General features: G+C 39.0%; 1 protein-coding gene across 2 annotated transcripts in view; it reads right to left on the reverse strand.

Moving 5' to 3' along the window:
• CTNNAL1 (catenin alpha like 1) overlaps window positions 1-23,730 on the reverse strand; it is a 228,638-nt gene that overhangs the window by 123,245 nt on the left and 81,663 nt on the right. For both annotated transcript variants that reach the window (XM_075212894.1, XM_075212893.1), the window contains exon 3: window positions 2,304-2,491. In XM_075212894.1, the coding sequence (XP_075068995.1) occupies window positions 2,304-2,491 (188 nt within the window). The remainder of the gene's footprint in view (window positions 1-2,303; window positions 2,492-23,730) is intronic.

A 23,730-nucleotide genomic window follows, 5' to 3' on the forward strand; every position in this document is an offset into this window, starting at 1 on the left:
GAGGGAGAGAGAAGACCGACCTATGTGGGAGAAAAAAACTAATTGAGACAGATCTGTGAGAAGACAAATCTATATTAATGAGCTTGATCTATTAAGAGAAGTATATGTAAAATGCTGTATTTGGGGCAATCAGCATTTGTGAGAAAAAGCATCTGATGACAGAAATATATGTAAATTTAATTAGCTATGAAGCCAAAGTGTCTGTGAGGAAAAACATTATTTTGAAGGAAAACAACCCTCTTGGAAAATAAACATTGAGAAAAGCAGTACTGACATAATCAAACCCTTGTGAGTAAACCGGAGAAACTATCATATCCTTATATTACAATTGAGAAGTGATATGGAATTTGATGGCGCTATATAAAAAAAGTTGATGATTACACAAACAAAGTAAAAAGGAGTAATAGATTTATCGCCTGCATCTGTAGAAATATTTATTTCAGAGACTGAATTATATATCAATTTATTATAACATCTACATTGTTAGTGATATGGAATTCAAACAGATTTGGAGAAAATAAAAACACACATATAACCAAGTGAGAAGTAGCTACCAACAGTATTATCAGTGCACCAATGACAGCCTGGACTGGAAGTGATGGAGAATGCAAGAATCAATACTGTGAATTTTTAAGTGTTAGAATATTAGTTAATATTTATTCTAATTAATGAGTGAAATTTAGTATTACTTTCAGGCTATTATAAAGTAATTTAGTGCGATGATCTATATATAAAGGTGTTATTTTATAGTGAGCTAGGATTAGTTTATGAAGGTAATTTTGTACTCCATTACAAAATTACATAGATAATATAACATCCAAATGTATTGCTAAATCTATGGTGCGTCGAATACTTAAACTCATAAAAGCGTTTGCAATTTTATTTATTCCCCAATTGTACATCTATTCAAAATATATATTTGCAAAGTAAATATTTTTATAAATAAAAGAAACAATAAACAATGAGAGTGGCTTTATATTATCAATATTAGGTGAATAAATCTATTACACCAAAAAAAGTCTATAATTTCCCATTTTTTGCTGGAATCTGCATGTTTATGGCATTTTTTCTGCACTGCATACAAGAAGCTGCATTATTACTAAGGTGTGCACCTTCTAAACAGCTGGCAAGGGCTCAATACTGCATTACCTAGTAGTGGAATGTAGATAAAAGGTAATAAATACAATTTTTATCTTCTTTGACCCAAACCAAGATATATGAAGTTGTGGTAGTTTCAAAACATGTGAAGTGGTGGAAAGCACCTTTTCAATGCTTCCCCATTATCCTCAGAGGGAAGTCTATATAAGGGATTCTCCACCAAGGATGTGTGCGCCATCATCAGGATTGGGGGAGTTCATTTTATTGTTGTGATCTCAAGAAAGGTCACACCTTAAATCAAGATATACTGTGTATGTCATCATATGAAGACAGAGAACCAAGGCATCTATTGGCAATGCCTAGAAAACGTGATTATATGTATACCGGGTGTGTTCTTAAATAGTTTTTAGTAACCACTGGTTCAGCGTTCTGGACATCCTCAACACTCAAGAGGAGTGATCATCTTGTCATGCCTGCAATTGTGTATATATATTTTTATTTATGTATTTACATTTCAAGCACACCTGCTTAAGAGTGTTGTAGAGCTTATTATAAGTGCTGGGTCTGCTACTGAAATAGTAGTACCAGCATTCAGGTAGGAAAATGAATAATTTGAGCTGCACTGCCCTAAGCGATGTCACCTGCAATGCAAATGACTGCTTATTATAATTGAAAGTGACCATCCTTTCATTCTCCTTGAAGCTACAGTGGTTGTTTTATCTTTCTTTTTAAAGTTAGAAAATATTGCTCAGACTATTTTCTTGAGCTCATCGAAACATGGACATCATTGGCAATAGGAAGGAAATGCCAGTGAAAAATTAAACAAACTAAAATATTTTTTGAATTTTTGCAATGTAATAAGGTTATAGAAGCAGCTTAATACATACTGTTAACTAAAATAAATTCAAATTCATGGCATCAGAACCTCAATTGGTTTAAGAGTATAATTCTTTAAATTATATGGAAACTATAAAAGGCTTTTAAACAGCAGCTGCTGAAATACTGATCTCCTCATAATATACCACACAAACAAATTCCTAGCATGAGAACTGTAACACCAATTTCAAAATAGAATTGCTTATTTAAATGCAATACTTGTTTACCCACTGTAAATATAATCTGATACCATTGGTAACAATGCAGAAAAAAAACCATCTCTCTTAAGCAGCAAATAGATTGCACCCATTAACAACAACCTTAAATACCTTATTTCTGGAAGTGATAATTTGTTTAACGACAATCCTGTCTGCCAACACCAGCACCTTAGTAACAGAAGAGAGCAGAAGTCTAGCAGCTTTTACCACTCCAGTTTTATCAGTAAAAATTGTAACTCTGGCATCTGGAACAGGGCGTTCCCCATTGCTCATATCGGTCAGCTGTGCTATGGTTTCACCTGCAAAATAAGAATAGTATATACAATCAAATTTTAAAATAGATGGACAATGTATTAGAAATGCATCAGAAGCCAACCAAAAAAGAAGAAGCCTTTCCCCTTTTTCGTGTCACACCTTCTCACACTTGCATACATTTCCATATATTTATAAAGACTTTAAAAAGATGGCAGCTTATCCAGTTTATATAGAAAATATGCAGTGGTGTTTATCTTTGCTTGTTTTTTATATGTAAATGTTCTGTAAAATGAGGGTCATTTATTTTGTATAGACAACCTTAATTCTTTGTATATGTATATTTCAGTGCTTGCTGCCTAAAACTGCTGGAGACCTAAAGTGTGCATCGTGTTACATAAGAGTTATCAACTAAATAATTAAGTCCATATTATAGCACCTCATTAGGCAGTCACAACATCTGTCTAATCAGGGCTTAATCATTCAACTGAAAATTTCTGACTAGCACTATGCAATCTGTATTTCTCAACTATGCGAGATCCCGGGGGACAAGAAAGGCTGTATAATGTTTTTTTGACAAAAACTTCTACATTGTACAGCCGCAATTATACTTCGGTCGGGCATGTCATCTTCAGAATGATCAAGTCGGGCATACTACTGTCGGGGTTGCAGTCATCGTGATAGCGAGTACCACCGCAATCAACAATCCTACTTATTTCAGTCACCTCCAAGTGCTCTAATTGGAATGAGGGTGGAGAAAAGGAGGGGGGATAGTGTAAGCTCCCAATTGGCACTCAAGCTAACTGAATTGTCCCTGGAATAACAGGTTAACAGAGGATATGTTTCAAGTGGCGTCTGTATAATTAACAAGTACCAACGTCATTCCTTATGCTAGCACTCCTTAAATGTACTTTCATAAAATTCCTCCCATGTGTACCAAGATTTTTCAAACCATTATTGGTAATAATCTCAAAGAAAATACTGTAAAAATGTATTGAATTATTTTATAACTTATAACCCCCAATACAATGCTTTGCCTTTTATCATGAATTTTTAAAACAAACGTCAATTGCCCCTGCTATATTGCCTCTGTTTATCATTGATTTGCATTATTTATTACGCCTACATGATTAGATTTGTAAGACTCAGCAGACTAAGTCTGAAGAATTAACAAAATACTTCTCTACAAAAAGGTTCTATCAATCAATATTCTTGTACTGTACACTTATTACTTCGGTAATAACAGTTTTTTAGATTGTAAATCTGTCTTTGCACCTCATTCTACCTGGTAAAGTGAAAAGCTCTCTCTCTCTCTCTCTGGGAAGCCTCAGTCTATTAGATTCAAGCTGAGATGTGCGTATAATGCACTTCGCTCTTACTCACATGCACAGCAGTGTGGAGCATATACAGTTCAAAATCCCTGAAACTACACAGTATATAAAAAGATTTTGCCTGTATAGTATGCCACCATGAAACACACATTTGTATATTCTATATTTTTTTATCAGAAAAATAAAAGTACAGACTGAAACAAGAGATTCTAATAAAACCATTAACATTTCACAAATTCAAATGTACCGACCGGACTCCCTCCAACTCTTCAAAGCATCCAGAAACATTACATATTACCACATTCACCATACACACCCATGAGAGCCCACACCTTGTGTTCCTAAATCAGAGATGCCCTAACTCAGTCTAGAAGATGTCTTTAATCATGCACTTGGGTCCCTGGGTCAGTAAATATCCCACCTTCTTCCACAGACAGAAATCCTAAAAACTTGACCTGTTGGTAGTTCCTGAAGACTGGGTTTGAGCATTTCTGCTATAGATTTTAAGCCCTCATTAGCAGGGCCTCTTTGTATCAGTTTATACTTGTATATAATGTTTCCTTACCTTTTATTGGTAGTACAGTGATATGTAAAATGTTTGTACAACATAAATAACAACTTTAATAATCTTACTTTACTAATTAAGCAAATGTATTTTGCTATTCTATGTAAAACTGTAATACATTGGAAATTGTGTTTTGGGAAGCTTTCCTTCCAGGAACTGAATACATTAGTGTGAATAAAAAAAACAAATGAAGGATTAAATATTAAATGTATTTGATTAAGGAGACTAGACATGTCTATGATAGCCAGGTGGTTTTGTGGGGAAACCAGGAACTATGCAGAGCTGTTCCTGGCCCCATGATCACTACACCGGTTTCAGTGATGTCACTGAATTCAGCAGTGCTTTCCCCCGAATGAGGCTTCCCAACCACTCAATACTAATAGATCCATGCAATATGGACTTAATAGCATAGTTCAGGGCTTTCCAAATATAGTCTCTGGGAACCCCAACAGTGCATATTTACCATATCTCTTTGCAGGAACACCTGTAGATTCATTGCTGACTGACACATTGTAAAAGATCTACAGGTGGTACCAAGTATGTCACTTGTGACCCGGAAAAAATGTTAGGGCTCTCCGAGAACTGGATTTGGGAAACCCTGGCACAGTTGTTTACCCTCCCAGAGTATTCAATACACTCATGAATCAGATGGAATATCCCAGATTCACGAGAATGCAGATTATTATTCAGCAACATGCTTGCATAAATGCAAGGTAGAATGATGATGTAAATTGCAACATGAACACCCTTCCATTACAAATGGTAAGGGACATGACGACACATGGTATCATATACCTGGCCACACCCATTTGCATCATCAGTCAGGCCTATCTCTTATTTTTATACTTTTCTTACACATCTCCCAGAGGGCAGATATGAAAAAGCAAACATGCATGTCTAACAGTCATTCCTTATCTAGCTGAAAATTTTGGTACATTTGCATTGGATAGATTACTGATAAGAAAGGAAAAGTATTGGGAGTCTTAAGTTGACACCCTCAAGGTGGCCAATGGTCCAAAATAGAAGAGTGCAGAGGATTATATGTGTGGAAAAATACCATGGCCATTGGCCCTTTCAACCATTTTCATTCTGACCATAAAATATTAAGAATAATCCAGCATGCTAGCAAATGAAAGCCACATCGCTTTATCAATAAAAATATATATAACATTTGCTTAGACTTGTAAATAAAGGTTATCCTGGTAAAGCCAAAGAAGCATTAAAATGCAAAAATGTATCTGATCATTAAGGTGCAAACTATGTCAAGATGTGGTTAAGGGGAAAACTACTGTCAAAGTCTAAATATTTTGTCATATCAACCCATATATTTCCCTAGTCATTCTGCTATATGAAATGACAACTGAAAGCTCTCCCTTCACAACCCTTAAAAAAACAGGCAAAAAACGTGTATGCGTTGTGTGCACTGTAAAAGACAAGGATATATTTTAGTCTTTAGATCTATCAACAGAGTATATACATTTTTTTAATGCAAAAGCCTAAATTATTGATATTTTCACGATTGGTGTACTTTATTTTGCTGTCCTGAGAAGCAGTTTTGGAGATATTCATTAGCAAGGAGTTACAGCAGCTTCTCAGCAAGCAAACAGTCTGATATATACGAGGTGTGTCTATTAAATAACGAGACTGATTAAATAACTGCTTTGTTTACTAGGTGGAATCACAGTCTCATTATTTAATAGACATACCTTGCATGCATACATATACATATACACACACATAATATATATATATATATATATATATATATATATATATATATATATATATATATATATATATATATATATATATATATATATATATATATATATATATGTATACACACACACACACACACACACAAGTTAACCCGTGCTTGATACTCATGCATTCTAGTCAAATCAAGCTACTTAAGGTGTTAAAAAGGTTCTTATCATGCATTTGGGCCATAGCCCAAATGCATGATAAGAGCGTTACTTCCCGACGCAAGCGCCCTTTTTTAACGTGGTTTTGTCCACATGTCACCACCTCATCATTCTTCTCCATCACCTCATCCTTCATTTTCATCGCCACATCTATCCAGATGTCTATCCAGACACAGAGATCTCTCTCAGCGGTCCCGAGTATCACACTCCCCTCGCTCTGTTACCCCCGGCAACCAGCAACCACTCCCAACTGTCACTTCTTCAAGAAATATATATATATTTTTTTTTAAAATCTTTATAAACACTTTTAACAATTAACAAATTAAATTAACAAATTAAAAACATTAGTATACCAAATTTCAGCCCTTTCTGAATTTTTTTTTTCACACACACTAAGAATTTAGTAGGTCAGTGTTTAACTCCGCCCAGCAGGTGGCGCTGCAGCTTGGTTTTATTTTTTCCACACACACACACAGACAGACTAACACACGCCACTAAGCATTTATATTATAGAGAATTTATATTATAGAGAAATATATATATATATATATATATATATATATATATATATATATATATATATATATATATATATATATATATATATATATACCGTATATACTCGAGTATAAGTCGACCCGAGTATAAGCCGAGGCACCTAATTTTACCTAAAAAAACTGGGAAAACTTATTGACTCGAGTATAAGCCTAGGGTGGGAAATGCAGCAGCTACTGGTAAACAGGAGACATATGTAAGTGATGGAGGGGAACTAATATCTTACAGGTTCTGGTGGATCCAGCAGGACATGGCAGATAGGTTGGGAAAATTGGAGTCTAAGATCTCCATGAATATGTTAACTAAACTAACATTTTAGTTCCTGTTTTTAGCAACCATTGCTACCAGTGCCTGAAATATAAAAAAATAAGCAAATTGATGCTGTAGTGATTAAAACCTCTCTGTCATTGAATGCTGATTGGTTGTGGCGGGCTACTAAAGTTGCTGCACCTTACCAGAATCATGGAGTTTTCCTCCCCCGGGGTCTCCTCCACTGCGCTGTTGGGATCGCTAGATTTTTATAATGAGTGTCCACAATTAAGGGTCCAATGTACAAATAGGCTGCAAGTCAATGCCCCAGTTCCATGTCTCCTCATTGCGCCAGTTACATTTGATGCTATTGTTGCTGAAAGGTCATCAGCTTGAAGCAGTGCAATAAGTGATCAGGAGGAGGAGTTCAGCCTTTTACTTACCTCCGCAGTGGAATGCATGTGCGTTCCACAGACAGGAAGTTCGGCATTTGGAACGCAAGTTTGCGTTCCAAATGCCGAACTTCCTGTCAGTGGAACGCACATACGTTCCACTGTGGAAGTTAAAAGCTGAGGGACGGGAGAACAGGAGTTCACTCGTGTATAAGCCGAGGAGGGCTTTTTTCAGCACAAAAAATGTGCTGAAAAACTCGGCTTATACACGAGTATATACGGTATATATATATATATATATATATATATATATATATATATATATATATATATATATATATATATATATATATATACGGTATATATATATATATATATATATATATATATACACATATACATACATATATACATACATACACACACACATATACATGTATACATATATATACACATATACACACACATGTATACACACACACACACATGCATGCAAGCGCGCGCACACACACACACACACGTGAATGGACATTGATAAGTTTTACAATGAAGACAGTAGAAGAGTATTTATTAAATTCCAGGATAAGACTTTGACGGCACCTGTACAATTTCTAAGCTCAACTACCTGTTCAGTCAATCTATACTGACTGATATACTGTCAGCAATCCAAGCCTAAATTAGGGAGGGAGAGTCCAGATTACTTCCCTGACAGAATATTGGAGTTGTCAGCTCCATGCTGCCATATAGTTGGTTCAAAGTATTTCCCAAGAAAAAACCAAGCTCAATACCCCTCTGGTTCAGTTAAAGAGTGCCACAGGAAGTGTGGTCAATGGGAAAGACAGATGTGGGATTACTGGCAGTATAGCCTGTACATTTAAAAAAGGAACCAAATACTGTCCCCATTAGGATTAGGCAATATCCTGTCTCAACAACAAGAGGCAGTTCTAACTAAACATATAGTGGCATACCAACAGGCTAAAGTTCTCAGGAAATGCAGGTCTCCCTGGAACAAGTCCCTTTACCCAGTGAAAAAGAAGTTAGAACCTGGAAAATCACAGGAATATAGAATGGTTCATGATCTTAGAGAAATTAACAAAAGGATGGTGATTGATGCATCTATTGTACCTAACCCACATACCCCCTTCTCAATCAGATCCCTGCAGTATTTTATTGTTATAGATCTGGCAAATGCATTCTTCTCTGTCCCTCTAACAATGGACAGGCAGCTTTGCCTAGCATTTACACATCAGGGAAAACAATACTGTTGTACTAAATTTCCACAGGAGGGAGCCACCTCACCCTTAGCATTTAAGAAGCAATGAACCTCATATTACAGGGATGGAGACCAAAATATCCAGTCACACAACTGATCCAATGTGTGGATGACTTACTAATGTGTTGCCAAATGATTAAGGGGTGTCAGGAAGAGACTATATCATTAATTAACTTGTTAGGGCAGCAACACTGCGAGGTATCACTCACAAAAATTCAAGCAGCACAGTGTACGGTATAATTAGGACATTGCATCTCGCAAGGTACCATGCACCTCAGACAGGACAGGATAACTGCAGTTCAGCAGGTAAAGCCATCACTGAATACCAAGGAATTAAAGGCATTGGTAGGTTTGGTAGGGTACTGCAGGGAATGGATTTCTGGAGCATCCCTCCTAATGCAACCCCTCTATGATGCTCTTAGTGAGGTAAAAGAGTCCAGGATATAACTAACTGAATCCCAACCAACAACGTTTGAAACATTTAAACAAGCCATTGTACAGGCACAAGCGTTAGGATTACCACAATATGTTAAGCCATTTTACCTTGCTCTGCAATGAATCTAAGGGACATGCACAAGGAGTCCTCTCACAGGAACACGCACATAAAGAGAGTCCGCAGGTTTACTACTCATTACAGCTAGACAGTATCATAAGAGGAGCCCCACCCTGCATAAGGGCGGTGGCAGCCGCAGGCATTCTAAAACATAAAATGGCAGACATAGTACTAGACCACCCCTTAACGATACAGGTCCCACATGCAGTTACAGAAATACTAAACCAATCAAGATCGAAGCATCTGTCCACAGTGAGGCTCACTAAGAACGAGGTGTCATTACTAAGTCAAAAACATGTAGCAATTAAAAAGGTGCACAGGTTTGAATCCTGCTACACTGTTCCCAGTTGAAGCAGAATCAACAGAGGGGAGAGGGATGGGTGGGGACCTACCCACCCTTGATAAATCAGGAAGGGAGAAATGCATCAGCACCAGACAAAAAATACACACAAAAACTTTTCTGCTAGTGTTAGATCTGCTTCCAATATCCACTATAAATGCAGCTGGTTTTAAACGGTTACTTGAGGTCTTGTGTCCCTGTTACCAAATTCCATCATGACACCATTTTACTAGATAAGCTATTCTTCACCTCTACCAGAAGGTTCGCAAAAAATTAATTATTCGGCTACACGATGCCATTCTACCCACTGTACACTTCATCACATATCTGTGGTTAAGTGGAAATGGGCAAACTAAAGATTATATGACCGACAGCCCACTGGGTTGGTGATTCACCTTTACCAGCAGCATGTACCCAACTCACATTTTTCCTAGGCAGGCTACTCTGTGCATCATCGACTTCACTAAGAGGCATACAGCTGACAATCTGTTACAAAAACTAAGGGATGTCGTTGTAACATAACTTATCCTGCTTGGACTCTCCTCAGGATGTGTCATTCTGATAACGCCACCAATATTGTGAGAGCATTACAGCTGGATGAATTCCATCACATTCCCTGTTTTGCTCACACAATAAAACTTGGTGGTGCAGAGCTTTTTAAAAATGACAGGGACATGCAGGAGATGCTGTCTGTGGCTCGTAAAATATCTGGACATTTCCAGCATTCGGCAACAGCATGTAGGAGACTGCAGCAGCTACAAGAACAATTTAATTTGCCCTGCAACCAACTGAAGCAAGAGGTGGTGACAAGGTGGAATTCCACCCTATATATGCTTCTAAAAATGGAGGAAAGGCGAAAAGCCATCCACGCTTACTCCACAAGCCATGACATTGGGAAAGGAGGGGGAATGTATTTTACTCAAGCGCAGTGGAGAATACTGTTGTGCAAGATGCTGAAGCCATTCGAAGTAGTCACCTGTGAAGTGAGTTCAGACACTGCTAGATTGAGCCAAGTGATTCCCTTAGACTTTTAGAAAAGCAGCTTGAGAAACTGAAGGAGATAAAACAAAGCAATTACGCCAAGTATATCGGACTTGTAGATCAAGTACTTTAATCTCTTTGCCAGGATCCAAGAGTTATCAAAATCTTGAAATCGGATCACTACATATTGGCGACTGTGCTTGATCCTCAGTTTAAGTGCTATGTCTTCTCTTTGTTTCCAGCTGACCCAGAGATCAAGAGATGCAAGAGCTACTGGTGAGCAAGATGACAGCTTAAGTGTTACGTGACAGGACGGCGATGACTCAGCACAACATTTTGACAACTGGTCTGGTCTAAAAGAATTGACCAAAAACTGTGACATGTCTGCCGTAACTCCACCGGATCCTCCTATCAACATCCAAAAGATGGTGGAGGATTATTTTAATTACAGAATAGAATTAAACACATCTGACAGTCCCTTTACATGCTGGAAGCATGTGTACTCAGAAAGATGTGCGAGGATTATGTACACACTGATGAGGACGAGGATGACGACAACATCTTGCCACAGTAGAGTTCATTAACAGCACTGTTACCTTAGGTGCCTTAAGCCCATTGTTAGCTTGTTTTGTGTGGGCCCAAACAAACCAAGCACTTCAGCTACAAAAGTGGCACTCCTTGACGCTGAATTGCTTGGTATGTTAAAGTGTGCATGTCCTTTTTAAGATCCAAATTAAGGGTGGGTGGGAGAGCCCAAGGTACATTTTGCACCACTTCCTTTCAGCTACCGCTGTATGCCAATGTTACCTACATGTACTATATACCGTTGTGTGCTTTGCAAAAATGTTAGACACCCATTGATGATGCAGATGACTCAGCACAACATTTTAAGATCTGGAGGTAAATGTATGAACCTCCGGATTCTTCAACTCCGGCGAGTTCAGCGTCTTCAGCGCTTAAATTTAAAGCGGCACTGCCCTGTAAAGAGAAGTCTCCCTTTACAAGGCAGCGCCGCTTTAAATTTAAGCGCTGAAGACGCTGAACTCTGAGTTGAAGAATCCGGAGGTTCATACATTTACCCCCTGGTCTTCTCTACTGTAAAAGAATTGACCAAAATTAGTGACACTTCTGCTGTAACTCCACCTGATCCTACTATCAACATCTAAAGAGTGGATTTTACATTACTTCTGCAAGCAACGTTGTTCTTTATTAATAAAACGGTCATCTTTATAGTTTTAAAAAACAAAACAAAAATAATACTCCACCATTCTTTAGATGTTGATAGTAGGATCAGGTGGAGTTACAGCAGAGGTGTCACTAATATTGGTCAATTCTTTTACAGTAGACCAGACGTCAAAATGTTGTGCTGAGTCACCTGGATCATCAATTGGTGTCTTGGCGAAAGCCAAGTTTTGCAAAGCACACAACAGTATATAGCACATGTAGGTAACTGTGGCACACAGATGTAGCTGAAGAGGAAAAGCGGTGCAAGATGGACCTTGGACCCTTCCACCTACCCTTATCTTGGATCTTAAAAAGGACATGCACACTTTAACAAACCAAGCACTTCAGGAACGAGAAGTGCCACTTTTGTAGCTGAAGTGCTTGGTTTGTTTAATTAACTCTACTGTGGCAAGATGTTGTTGTCGTTATCATCAGCTTCATCCTCACCCTCATCAGTATGTATATCATCAAACATTATTAATTCATCCTCGCTGGAATCCACTCAAACAGAAGTCTCTGTACTTTGATGTAATTGGCGGCAAAGGCCTTCCTCGTGGAAATTGTAGTTCATATTGCTGAACATCATCTTTTCCACACTTTCAGGACGTAGTCTCATATGCCGATCACTGACAAGGTTCCCAACTGTGCTGAAAACTCTGTCAGAGTACAGACTGGAAGGTGGGCAGCTTAGGTATTGCAAAGCAAGTTGGTACATGGGTTTCCAAATTGCCATTTTTTCCTCCCAGTATGTAAAGGGACTGTCTGAAGTGTCTATTTCTATGCTGTAATTAAAATCATCCTCCACCATCTTTTGGACGTTGATAGTAGGATCCGATGGAGTTACGGCAAAGGTGTCAAGGTTTTTGGTCAATTCTTTTAGATCACACCAGATGTCAAAATGTTGTGCCGAGTCATCTGCATAACCCCTGGGTCTCTTGGGAAAGTCATGTTTTTGGGTCAGTTGGAAACTCACCCCTAGGTCAGTTGGAAACAAAGAGAAGACATAGCTCTTAAACCGAGGATCAAGCACAGTCGCCAAAATGTAGTGATCCGATTTCAAGATTTTGGATCCTGGCGAAGCGAATAAAGTACTTGATATACAAATCCGACATACTTAGCGTAATTGCTTTGTTTTCATCTCCTCCTTCAGTTTTTCAAGCTGCTTTTCCAAAAGTCTAATTAAGGGAATCACTTGGCTCAAGCTAGCAGTGTCTGAACTCACTTCACAGGTGACTACTTCGAATGGCTTCAGCACCATGCACAACACGGAAAGTATTCTCCACTGCGCTTGAGTAAAATACATTCCCCCTCCTTTCCCAATGTCATGGCTTGTGGAGTAAGCGTGGATGGCTGTTCGCTGTTCCTCGTTGTTACCACCTCTTGCTTCAGTTGGTGGCAGGGCAAATTAAATTGTTCTTGTAGCTGCCTCAATCTCCTACATGCTGTTGCCAAATGCTGGAAATGTCCAGATATGTTACGGGCCACAGACAGCATCTGCTGCATCTCTGCACCTCCAAGTTCATTGTGTGATTGAAACAGGGAATTTGATGGATTGGCGTTACAAGAAATTACATATCCTGAGGAGAGTCCAAGCGGGATAAGTCATGTTACGACAACATCCCTTAGTTTTTGTAACAGATTGTCAGCTGTATGACTCTTAGTGAAACCGGTGATACACAGAGTAGCCTGCCTCGTAAAAATGTGACGTAGTTTGGTACATGCTGCTGCTGTTCCTGCTAATGAAGGCGAATCACCAACCCAGTGGGCTGTCACAGTCATAATATATAGTTTGCCCAGCTCCGCTTGTCCACATATCTGTGGTTAAGTGTACAGTGTGTAGAATGGCATTTTGTAGCCCAATAACTACATTTTTATAAACCTTCTTGTACAGGAGAGGAATAACTTTTCTAGTAAAATGGTGTTGTGATGGAATTCGGCAACGGGTACACAAGACCTCAAGTAACAGTTTAAAACCAGCTGCATTTATAATGGATATTGGACTCAGAGCTAATACTAGCATAGTCACCATGGCGTCTGTGATGCACTTTGTGACTGGGTGACAGCTTTCATACTTGCTTCCTCTTGCAAAGGATTGCTTAACAGTCAATTGTTGTAAACTACTAGTAGTCTTCTTCTTGGTCTGCTTTTGGGTTGAAGATCCACCCCCAGCAGCAGCAGCGGGGACTAACGGTCAAGAATTCTTCTGAGGAATCCTAGATAGTGGAGGAGTCATCTAACCTTAGCAACTTGGATGCAGGACTAACTCCGATTGCTACGAAGGATATTGATGAGGAAGGTGTTGTGGGTGTAGATTGCAGTTTGCAAGATCAAACAATGAAGTTTTGCCTCATTTTATTCCCGAGGGCGCGGATCTCCGATGTTCGGGTTGGCTCAGTTTTCGGGAAACTAAACCCGAGCATCTCTACATCTAATGGTACAAAGCAACACAGAAAAAGTCAAGTAGATTGACACCAGTGATGTTTGCGATTAAGCAATGTATTTCTTTCCAGAGTGAGGCCATTTATGGGCAATGCCACCACACATGGACATGGGAGTGCCCTAATTGCAGCAAAGACGCCAACAGAGTGGCGAGGTGTTTGGGAAGACTGCATCCAATCATTTTGGCACAAGGTACGAACGATATTATATGTTATGGACATTCTATCTAATTTTAACACAGACGGAGGTTTTAGAGAGATTCATTCAAATTTTTTCCCAGTCCTGAGAATCAAGTGTTTCCTTACATATTTCCTCCCGTTTTAGCTGATGTGGGTACTTGAGAGAGAGGTTATAGCGTCAGATGATAGGAGACCTCTGGAGGAGGATGTTTGCAAGGAAAATTATGCTAATGAGGAAGATTTGTGTAAGTCAGAATGAGTATGTTCAGAGTTAGAAAAGTACATAAACTGCAAATATTGCTAAAAACAGAACGTGGCAATGTGAAATTGTGTTTGCATATCTTCAAATGATTGTACAAATTGCATAGGTGCGAGGTCAGTGTGGAATCTAATATGTCGAGTCTATTCTGAGAACGTGCTGGAAGAAACTCCGGGAGGGAACTGGGTGTTATTCCATAAGGTATAAATATGACGTAATATCCGAAATAACTGATAACTGGTCTAAAATGTATACTATATTGATTTGTTTTTGTCATTACCATCTTGCAGGCGAGATGATTTATTATCTGTGTTGAATGCAATTGGAAAACCAAGCCAGTTGTGTACTGGAGCTGAGTGGCACTGGATCTATGTTCTGAGTGTGTTAGCTGAAAGAACACAGATGAAAATGAGTCAGCAGCACTAAAGCATACGAAGAGCTGTAAATATGGCATCACAAATCCATGCTCATCATTCGGTCACACAGAAAAAGGAGCCAAAACAATGTAATCCACAAAATATGACCAGTCCTGGCAGGAAGCCTGGAAACACAATCCACCCTGAGGCCACTGAAGCAGGGGGAGGCTTTGAAATAGCCCAGGAGCGGAAAAAGGGATTGTTATTGTATGAAATCCTGACTGACACCCTGCTTGCTGTTGATGAGAGAAAGTGAACACAAGCCAGTGAAGTCAGCAGACCTCCAAGTTATCTAGGGAATGCAGAAGTCTGATTTCCGGACTTTCCTACTGTATGGCAGTACTGAGGCAAGCAATATTATGAGTATTTGAGATTTTCATTAATGTAAATAGACAAATCATTTTTAACCAGTTTAGACCTTGTTATTTTTTTTATTTATTTTTTTTAAACCTAGAATGGAAATATTAAATTATCAATACATTTTTAAACCGTGTTTACAGGGAAAGAAAGAAAAAAAAAAAAAACTACACTCAGCATATGTATTGAAAAACACCTGAAAATTGCAGTTACAATTCCAGCAGTAAATGTTTACCTACCAACCCTCTGCGGTCTGTCCGGGGGAGTGGGTGGGAGGGGCAAGTGCCACCTTCACAACTTGATATTTATTATTTTCATAATGCAGTTCTATTTGTGTTTTAAAGGGGCATATTACTTGAGTTTTTAAAAAATAAGCTGCCCGAAGACACTTCCACCTACTCTTATAAGATGTACTCAACCATTCACACCACTTCTAGCCATCTGTGCCTTTGTAGATACCATGCACTCCTTTTTCAGGTGACAATGTCGCTGGATAGAGATTTTCTTTATTTGTCAGTCAGTTGGTGAGAAAACTAAATGTAATCACACACTGCCATTCTATTAAAAAAAAAAAAAAATGACATGTCTGTAACCTTTTTAATTAATTAAAAATCAAGATAATTTTTGATAGACCAAGGCTCTATTGAAATATAATGAGAATATGTGGCATTACTTGTATGTGAAGCCATGTTAGGGCATTTGAACCAATGCACTACGACGACTTGGGTGCTACTAAACAGGTGGGTAAATAATGATGAATCCAGGAGGAGGTAATCAGACAAGCTGAGAATTATTATTTTTTTTGGCTTTTAAAAAAAAGAGCTAAGCACTATGGAACTTATCCCCAAAAGGTGCTTGCAGTAGAAGTTTAGGAGATTGTAGCTACTTCATTTCCTGATGTAGGCTGTATGTGTGAGTGTACAAAAAAAAAAGAACCAGCACAGTACAAGCACCAGGAACAAAATAAATAAATGACAAATATTAAAACCAGCATGTAAGAAAAGTACAACACATGTATTTATTAATTAATCATAAAAGAGTGCATCTCTCAATGGCACGACATCAAATATATTGATTGGTAGCTAATAAGCAGCAATACAATGAATGTACCTCTCAATAACACATATCATCAAATATTGACACGTTATATACACTGATGGGTATAGCGGCCATTAAGACATAATAACGTTAATAACCAAGTGACCATAAAGTGTCAACATGAACACAAGATAGATGGTCACTGAAATAGCGTTCTGAAGTTCCAGACCATCAGCCACAAATGACCATATGAAGGACTTCGGGAACTTCTCCCAATAGTGCAATGTCCATAGAATACCGCCAATAGATATGAATGGAGGAACCTGAAAGGCAGTTTAACGGACACTGGATAAAAACTCAGACTCCCCGCTGAATGAGTTGCTGACGATACTCCCAATAGACGGCGGTCACGTGATTAGTGGGTGCGCACCCTGAAGATGTTCGTCCAGATACAAATGTCAATCACAAAGGTTCCTATGAAACGAATAACTTGCGGTGTATAAGAATAGGAGGCAGAAAGGGTCTTTCGGATCTTCAATGTAAATGTATACACACTGATAGTGAGACTTCTGATGCGTTTCGTCTGTCCTCACAAGACTTTCTCAAAGCAATGTCTGCTGAGGACAGACGAAACGCGTCAGCAGTTTCACGATCAGTGTGTATCCATTTACATTGAACATCCGAAAGACCCTTTCCGCCTCCTATTCTTATACACCGCAAGTTATTTTATAAGCATGTCTGAAGTGTATTTGAAACATCATTGTTCAGTTATAATTGGGCAGTAAGTACATAAAATAATTGCACCGATTAAAAGGTGCCTATCATCATCATCATTTATATAGCACCAACATATTCCGTAGCGCTTTACAATTGTGTGTCTATACACACACACACACACACTGGTATTTTGAAAGCCAATTAGCCCATTTTAGACTTAAATGCTGCAAATGGACGTATGTATTGGCTCTAAAAGGTCGCAGATCCTGATCCACCTGATATCAGTGATAATAGTCAGGCAAATGTATTAGCGCCGTGCTGTTTTTCTCCCGAGGGCACAGACGGAGTAATGCTCTTCCTCCGAAGGGGTACAGGCTCCGATTAATGGTTTTTCAAGGGGGGGGGGGGGGGGGGGGGAAGGAGGTGGGGTGGGTGGCTCAGGGTGGTGTGTAATGCTTTTTATGGTAGTGTTAAGGGGGGGGGGGGGTGTCATTTTTGGGCCCCCCTAGTGTAGCACTATGAACCGACTGATGGAAAATTAGTTCATAACGCTTGTATTGATTTCGAGCCATAGACAAGAGAAAATACAAAGTCCTCACTTTCTTTTGATTATTTTTGGCTGGTGTAAAAATGTGATGAATGTAAAAACATTTATTTTTAATTTAAAATAAGGCTTTGCCTAGTTTATATCATGGTTCTGGTAAGTATACTTGCAGAGCTCCGGTGTAAGCATTACGGTTTCTATTCTCTTTTCGATAATGCGTTTCTCACAGAACCATTCTAATGTTAAAATACATTCCGTTAATAGATATACAGAGGGAGATTAATCCCAAGAAGAAGAAAAAATATACTTTTTATTCCTAAAGTTATAATGCTTACTCCGGATTAGATATCTGCCTAATTTCCCAGAATATCTTTCATGAGCAAATAGATGGGACAAAATCATACAGAGAGGAGAGTATTTTTAGGATTACAAAACCTCAGTAGAGTTCACTGTACTCCATTACGGAGACTACAACAAACCCATATAAAATTCCAGAGATATCTCATTAAATAATCCAGATGATACATTTTAGGCAGTTAACTGTGCATAAAAACAGCCACAGTCTTTAAGCTCAAGAAACAAAAACCCTGCAGCTGACCAATGAGCTGCGAAGGTATATAACCCAATTCCACCAAGTTGCCTAAACTACAAACTCTATGAGGGAAATTCAATTCAATGTAAAGTCCGGTCAGAACCTTGTGGGATGTGCATCTATGCTCAATTCCAGGTATTACAGTAAGTAAAACATACCTGAATTTTGCTTGTACCTATATGAGGTGCAAGAAGTTTTAGTGCCAGAAAATCTCAGTTTCATCATGCCAGGCTCCAATGGGACTTCAATATGTGAAAAATAAAAACAAATCAGCTCTCTTATTAAAGTCCAAGTGTAATGCTTCCTATCGTTGACAGGGATATTGTCAATGGTATACATTGTTAGCCAATGACCTGCAAAGTTTACCAATGCTATACACCAAACATCTGGTATGATAAAGGTAAACACTGATGTCGACAAAACAATCAATACCTAAGGAAGCGGTTTATTCAAAACATAACCGTGATTCCGCCATTTTCCCTCAGGGGAAAAAAAAAAAAACGAAAACTTTATAAACGCAGACTCTCTCAAAAATGTTAATGTCAAGGCTAAGTGTAATTTTAACAGAAATTATCCACAAGGACCAAGTGGTGATAAAAACAAAACAAAAACACCTCCTACAAAGTGCATAAAATAATATCATCCACTTATTTAAGCATTCTAACAACAATCAAATATACTCTCCCATGTTTTTTGAAAGGCATTTCAAAAAGCGAACTAGATTGTTATTATTCATAGCTCTGAATCTGGTAGGCATTCAGGAGAATTTATAACACACTATATGGACAAACTTATTTGGTCACACCTGTTCATTGTTGAATTGTGGTGTTTCAATCAGACCCGTTGCCAGAGATGTATAAAATCAAGCACCTAGCCAAGCAATCTTCATTTACAAACATTTGTGATACAAAATGGGTCGTTCTGAAGAGCTCAGTGACTTCAAGTGTGGTACTGTGATAGGATGCCATCTTTGCAATAAGACAGTTTGTGAAATTTCATCCCTGCTGGATTCCACGGTCAACTGTAAGTGATATTATAAAGTGGAAGTGTTTAGGAACAACAGCAACTCAGCCACGGAGCAAAAGACTATGTAAAATCACAGAGCGGGGTAAAAGACTGCCATGGCGCATGGTGCGTAAACGTCGCCAACGCTCAGCGGATTCCATAGCTGAAGAATTCCTAACTACTGGCATTAATGTAAGCACAAAAACTGCGGTGGGAGCTTAATGGAATGGGTTTCCATGGCCGAGCTGCTGCATGCAAGCCTCACATCACCAAGACCAATGCCAAGCATTGGATGGAGTGATGTAAAGCTCACAGACACTGGACTGTGGAGCAGTGGAAAGGTTCAATGGTGTGGAGCAATTTTTAAGGGTTTGGCTAGGCACCTTATCTCCAGTGAAGGGCAATCTTCACTGCCGTACATTACAGTTTCTGCTATTTTTCAGCACTGTTCCGCTCTGCTTTGAAGAGCAGAGCTTTACAGCGCATGTATGAGGGATCACATGAACTCTCCCTGCAACAGTGTAGTGCAGGGAAGTTCGACAGAGTATGCGCACAAGGCTTCTGTGGATCGCACAGCAGCTTCGGGAACGAAGAGGCAGTGAAAAGGTACGTTTTTAACTTCACAGGAACAGCAGTTTTTCATGACTGCTGCTCCTGTGGAGATTTTTTTTATATATATGAGAAATAGTTCAATCCTCATCAATGCTATAAGAATTGAAAACTATTTTACATTTTATGCCTCTGTTGATAAATATGTCCCTTAGAGACTGCTGCCGACTGTGATTCATTTTGCTCTGATAAGTTTGAAGCTTATTTAGCAAATAGATTCACCTTGGAGTTGTATTTTAGTAGAGGACGACGCTCCTGGTTATGCTGATTATTTGTTCACATATAACGGTGTTGTGGTTTTGTTTCTTGTTTGATTTGTACCAGGTTGATTATAATGAAACATTTCATATATGATGTATTAGCTCTATAAATATTTATATAAATATTTTTATATTTTAATGTGTTCCATATATAATATGGTCTTTTGAACCTAATAAGAATTTATTCAATTATTTCTGCCCTCCTTGTTTTGATTAATTATGAATGGAATTTAGAGTGCTGTTTTTTGTATTGTAATTATTCTTAGTCCTGTTTGTCACCTCAATTGAGTATCTCCCTAGAGACAATATATCAGACAACTCACTGATGCTTATTAGTTTCGATCTTTTAGGTGAGAAAGCTATTCAATTCTGGAAATTGAACACTGTGTTGCTGGATTTAATGAGTGCAGGGTCAGTCTTGATCTATCTGTAGGAGGGTTTCTTCAGTGACTACTGTGCGACGTCCTCCCCTGCTGTCCTTTGGGATGTGTTCAAGGCCTTTCTTAGGGGAATGCTACTTAAGAGGGTCTCAGATACTAAGAAATTCAATAGGAAGATGGAATTTGAATTTACTCTTTCCCCCATCAAACTTACTCACGGATTGATATGTTCATGAGTTGTACAAATATCTTCCAACACATAAAAAAGGCCGATATAGTTTCTAATACGTGGTCAGATCATTCCATTTTATCCTTAACAGTTGACTTGTTTCTGGGTCCTCGGGGCAGAACCTCTTGGAAATTAAACGAAACGCTCCTTAAACTCCCTGGGTTTAAAGATCTAATATCTAACTCAATCTCAAAATATTTTGAAACTAACTCAAATCCGGAAGTCCAGATCCCCACTATCTGGGAAGCTCACAAAGCGGTCATACGGGGGGATATCATCCAGTTTGCCTCTCGCAGGAAAAAAGAACGTAATGAGACTCTCAATAAACTTACACTCCAGCTTAAAAGTCTGGAAGCAATGCAAAAGGAGTCTAGTACCCATTTAGTCATGCAAGAAATACAAAAAACTAGAGGTGAAATTCAGTCAATTCTTGCAGAGAGAACAGAACACCAACTAAGATGGCTTAATCAAACTTTTTTTGAAAAGGGGAATAAGGCCGATACGCCTCTGGCCAGGAGATTAAGAGCCAAGCGAGGTTTTCAAATGATCAACTCAATCAGAAATAAAAAGGGGGATCTTTCTTATGACCCTAGGTTCATAAATAAAATTTTCCATAGCTACTATGAAAACTTGCACGACCTCCATAAAAATGAGACCTCCCCCAGAGCTTCTCTTCAAACTATCAATACCTACTTGGACAATTGTTCATTACACTCGCTAACCTCCCTTCAGGCTTCTACCCTTAATGAAGCTATTACCAGTGAAGAAGTAGTATTAGCATTAAAATCGCAAAAGAACTTTAAGGCCCCTGGTCCCGATGGCTTTATGATGTTATATTACAAAACTTTTTCCAAAGAATTGGTGCCCCACCTGACCCAGCTGTTTAACTACATTCTCATGGGGGGTAAATTTCATGATGAATCCACTCGTTCCAATATAGTGGTGATCCCTAAAGCCTAATAAAGACCCTACATGCTGCCCTAGTTATCACCCAATCTCGTTAATCAACGCAGACATTAAACTTTTTGCCAAAATATTGGCGAATCATTTAAATGTCTACATGCCAACTTTGGTCTTCCCAGAACAAGTGGGCTTTGCCCCCACTAGGCAGGCTCTAGAGAACACTAGACGCACAATAGATTTTATTGCCCATGTTAATCAGAATAAGATTCCATCTGTTGTCCTAGCATTAGATGCCAAAAAGGCTTTTGACAGACTCTCTTGTCCTTTCATGTTTAGCACGCTAAGTCACTTCGGCTTAAACGGGACCTTCCTATCGGCCATCCAGGCCCTATACCATCGCCCCTCCTCTTCGGTTTTGACTAATGGGCTTCAGTCCCAGGCCTTCCCTTTAGGCACTGGTACCAGACAAGGATGCCCCTTATCTCCCCTGCTGTACGCCCTAAGCATAGAACCTTTGGCTGCGCTATCAGACGAAACCCGGACATTTCAGGGATACGAATTGGTCCCAGTCATTTTAAAATCTCGTTCTTTGCAGATGACGTATTAATAACACTCTCAAATCCCCTTATTTCGCTCCCAAATCTCCTTGAGGAACTTAAAGGAATACAGTCTCTTATCAGACTATAAAATTAATAACACTAAATCGGAAGCCCTTTCGCTTCAAGTCTCCAATGTTACTAAAGCTATACTCGAATCCTTGTTCGACTTTCAATGGCGCCCTAAGGCGGTGCGTTATTTGGGGATCCAGATCACAAAAGAATATACTCTAGAATATATGCTAACTATACTCCCCTTCTAGATTCAATAAAAAGGGACCTGTCAAAGTGGGATTCGCTTTTTGTATCCTGGTTCTGTAGAATTAACGCAATATAGATGAACGTTTTGCCAAGAGTCCTATACCTTTTTCAGACATTAACCATACCAATCCCAGGCACCTATCTAGCTAATTTACAAACTATTTGTGGCAATTTTATTTGGCAAGGGAAAAAGTCGAGACTTAAAAGGTCCTGTTTAGCTAAAGCCTCTCAGTCAGGGGGCTGCGGATTGCCGCTATTTGAGTGGTATTATTATGCAGTTAACCTTAGCCATATCATTTCCTGACAGTCTGCTCCGGGGATTAAGAGATGGGTCGACCTGGAGAAGGCTCATACTCCGAATCACAACTTGAACTCGCTACTCTGGCTCCCAAGAAATCAAAGGCCAGCCTCAGTGTACTCGCACCCCTCCATACAGTTTACACTTAACCTGTGGGATAAGCTTCACAAAAAGTGGGAACTCACCTCATTCCCTTCTCCACTCCACTCACCCCGCTGTGGCACCATCCAGATTTCCTGATAGGAAACAATCAGTCATTCTCATGCCCATGGCAAGAGACGGGCATCACTCAGTTTACCCACAATCTGGGAGAATTTGCTCCCCAGACCTTTCCAGATATCTGAGAGAAAAGGGGCCTTCCCTCATCCTTACACTTTGCTTACATACAAATCGGAGGCTTCATACAATCACTCTGCAGGTCCTCTAAACTACGTAAACCTACACCTTTCGAGAGGAGATTTATGAACAGCTCAGATTCTCAAGTACTGATATCACTGGTGTATCATATTTTCCTTAATCCAAACTCTGATCTAACTGAATCCTTTGAGGAGGCTTGGCTTCAGGACACTGGTAAGGATCTGGATCAGGAGGGATGGTCCCGGCTCAGAATGAGAATCTCTAAAATCTCCATCAATACCTCAATACGAGAGAACACATTTAAAGTATACACTAGATGGTATCTGGTGCCAGCAAGACTGCATACAATTTATCCTGGTACCTCAGATCTATGTTTGAGAGGTTGTGGAGAGGTGGGCTCATTCTTCCACATTTGGTGGACATGTCCTAGTATCTGTAATCTATGGTCGCTGGTTGCTG

The sequence above is a fragment of the Mixophyes fleayi genome, chromosome 5 (genome assembly GCF_038048845.1).
Source record: "Mixophyes fleayi isolate aMixFle1 chromosome 5, aMixFle1.hap1, whole genome shotgun sequence".
NCBI lineage: Eukaryota > Metazoa > Chordata > Amphibia > Anura > Limnodynastidae > Mixophyes > Mixophyes fleayi.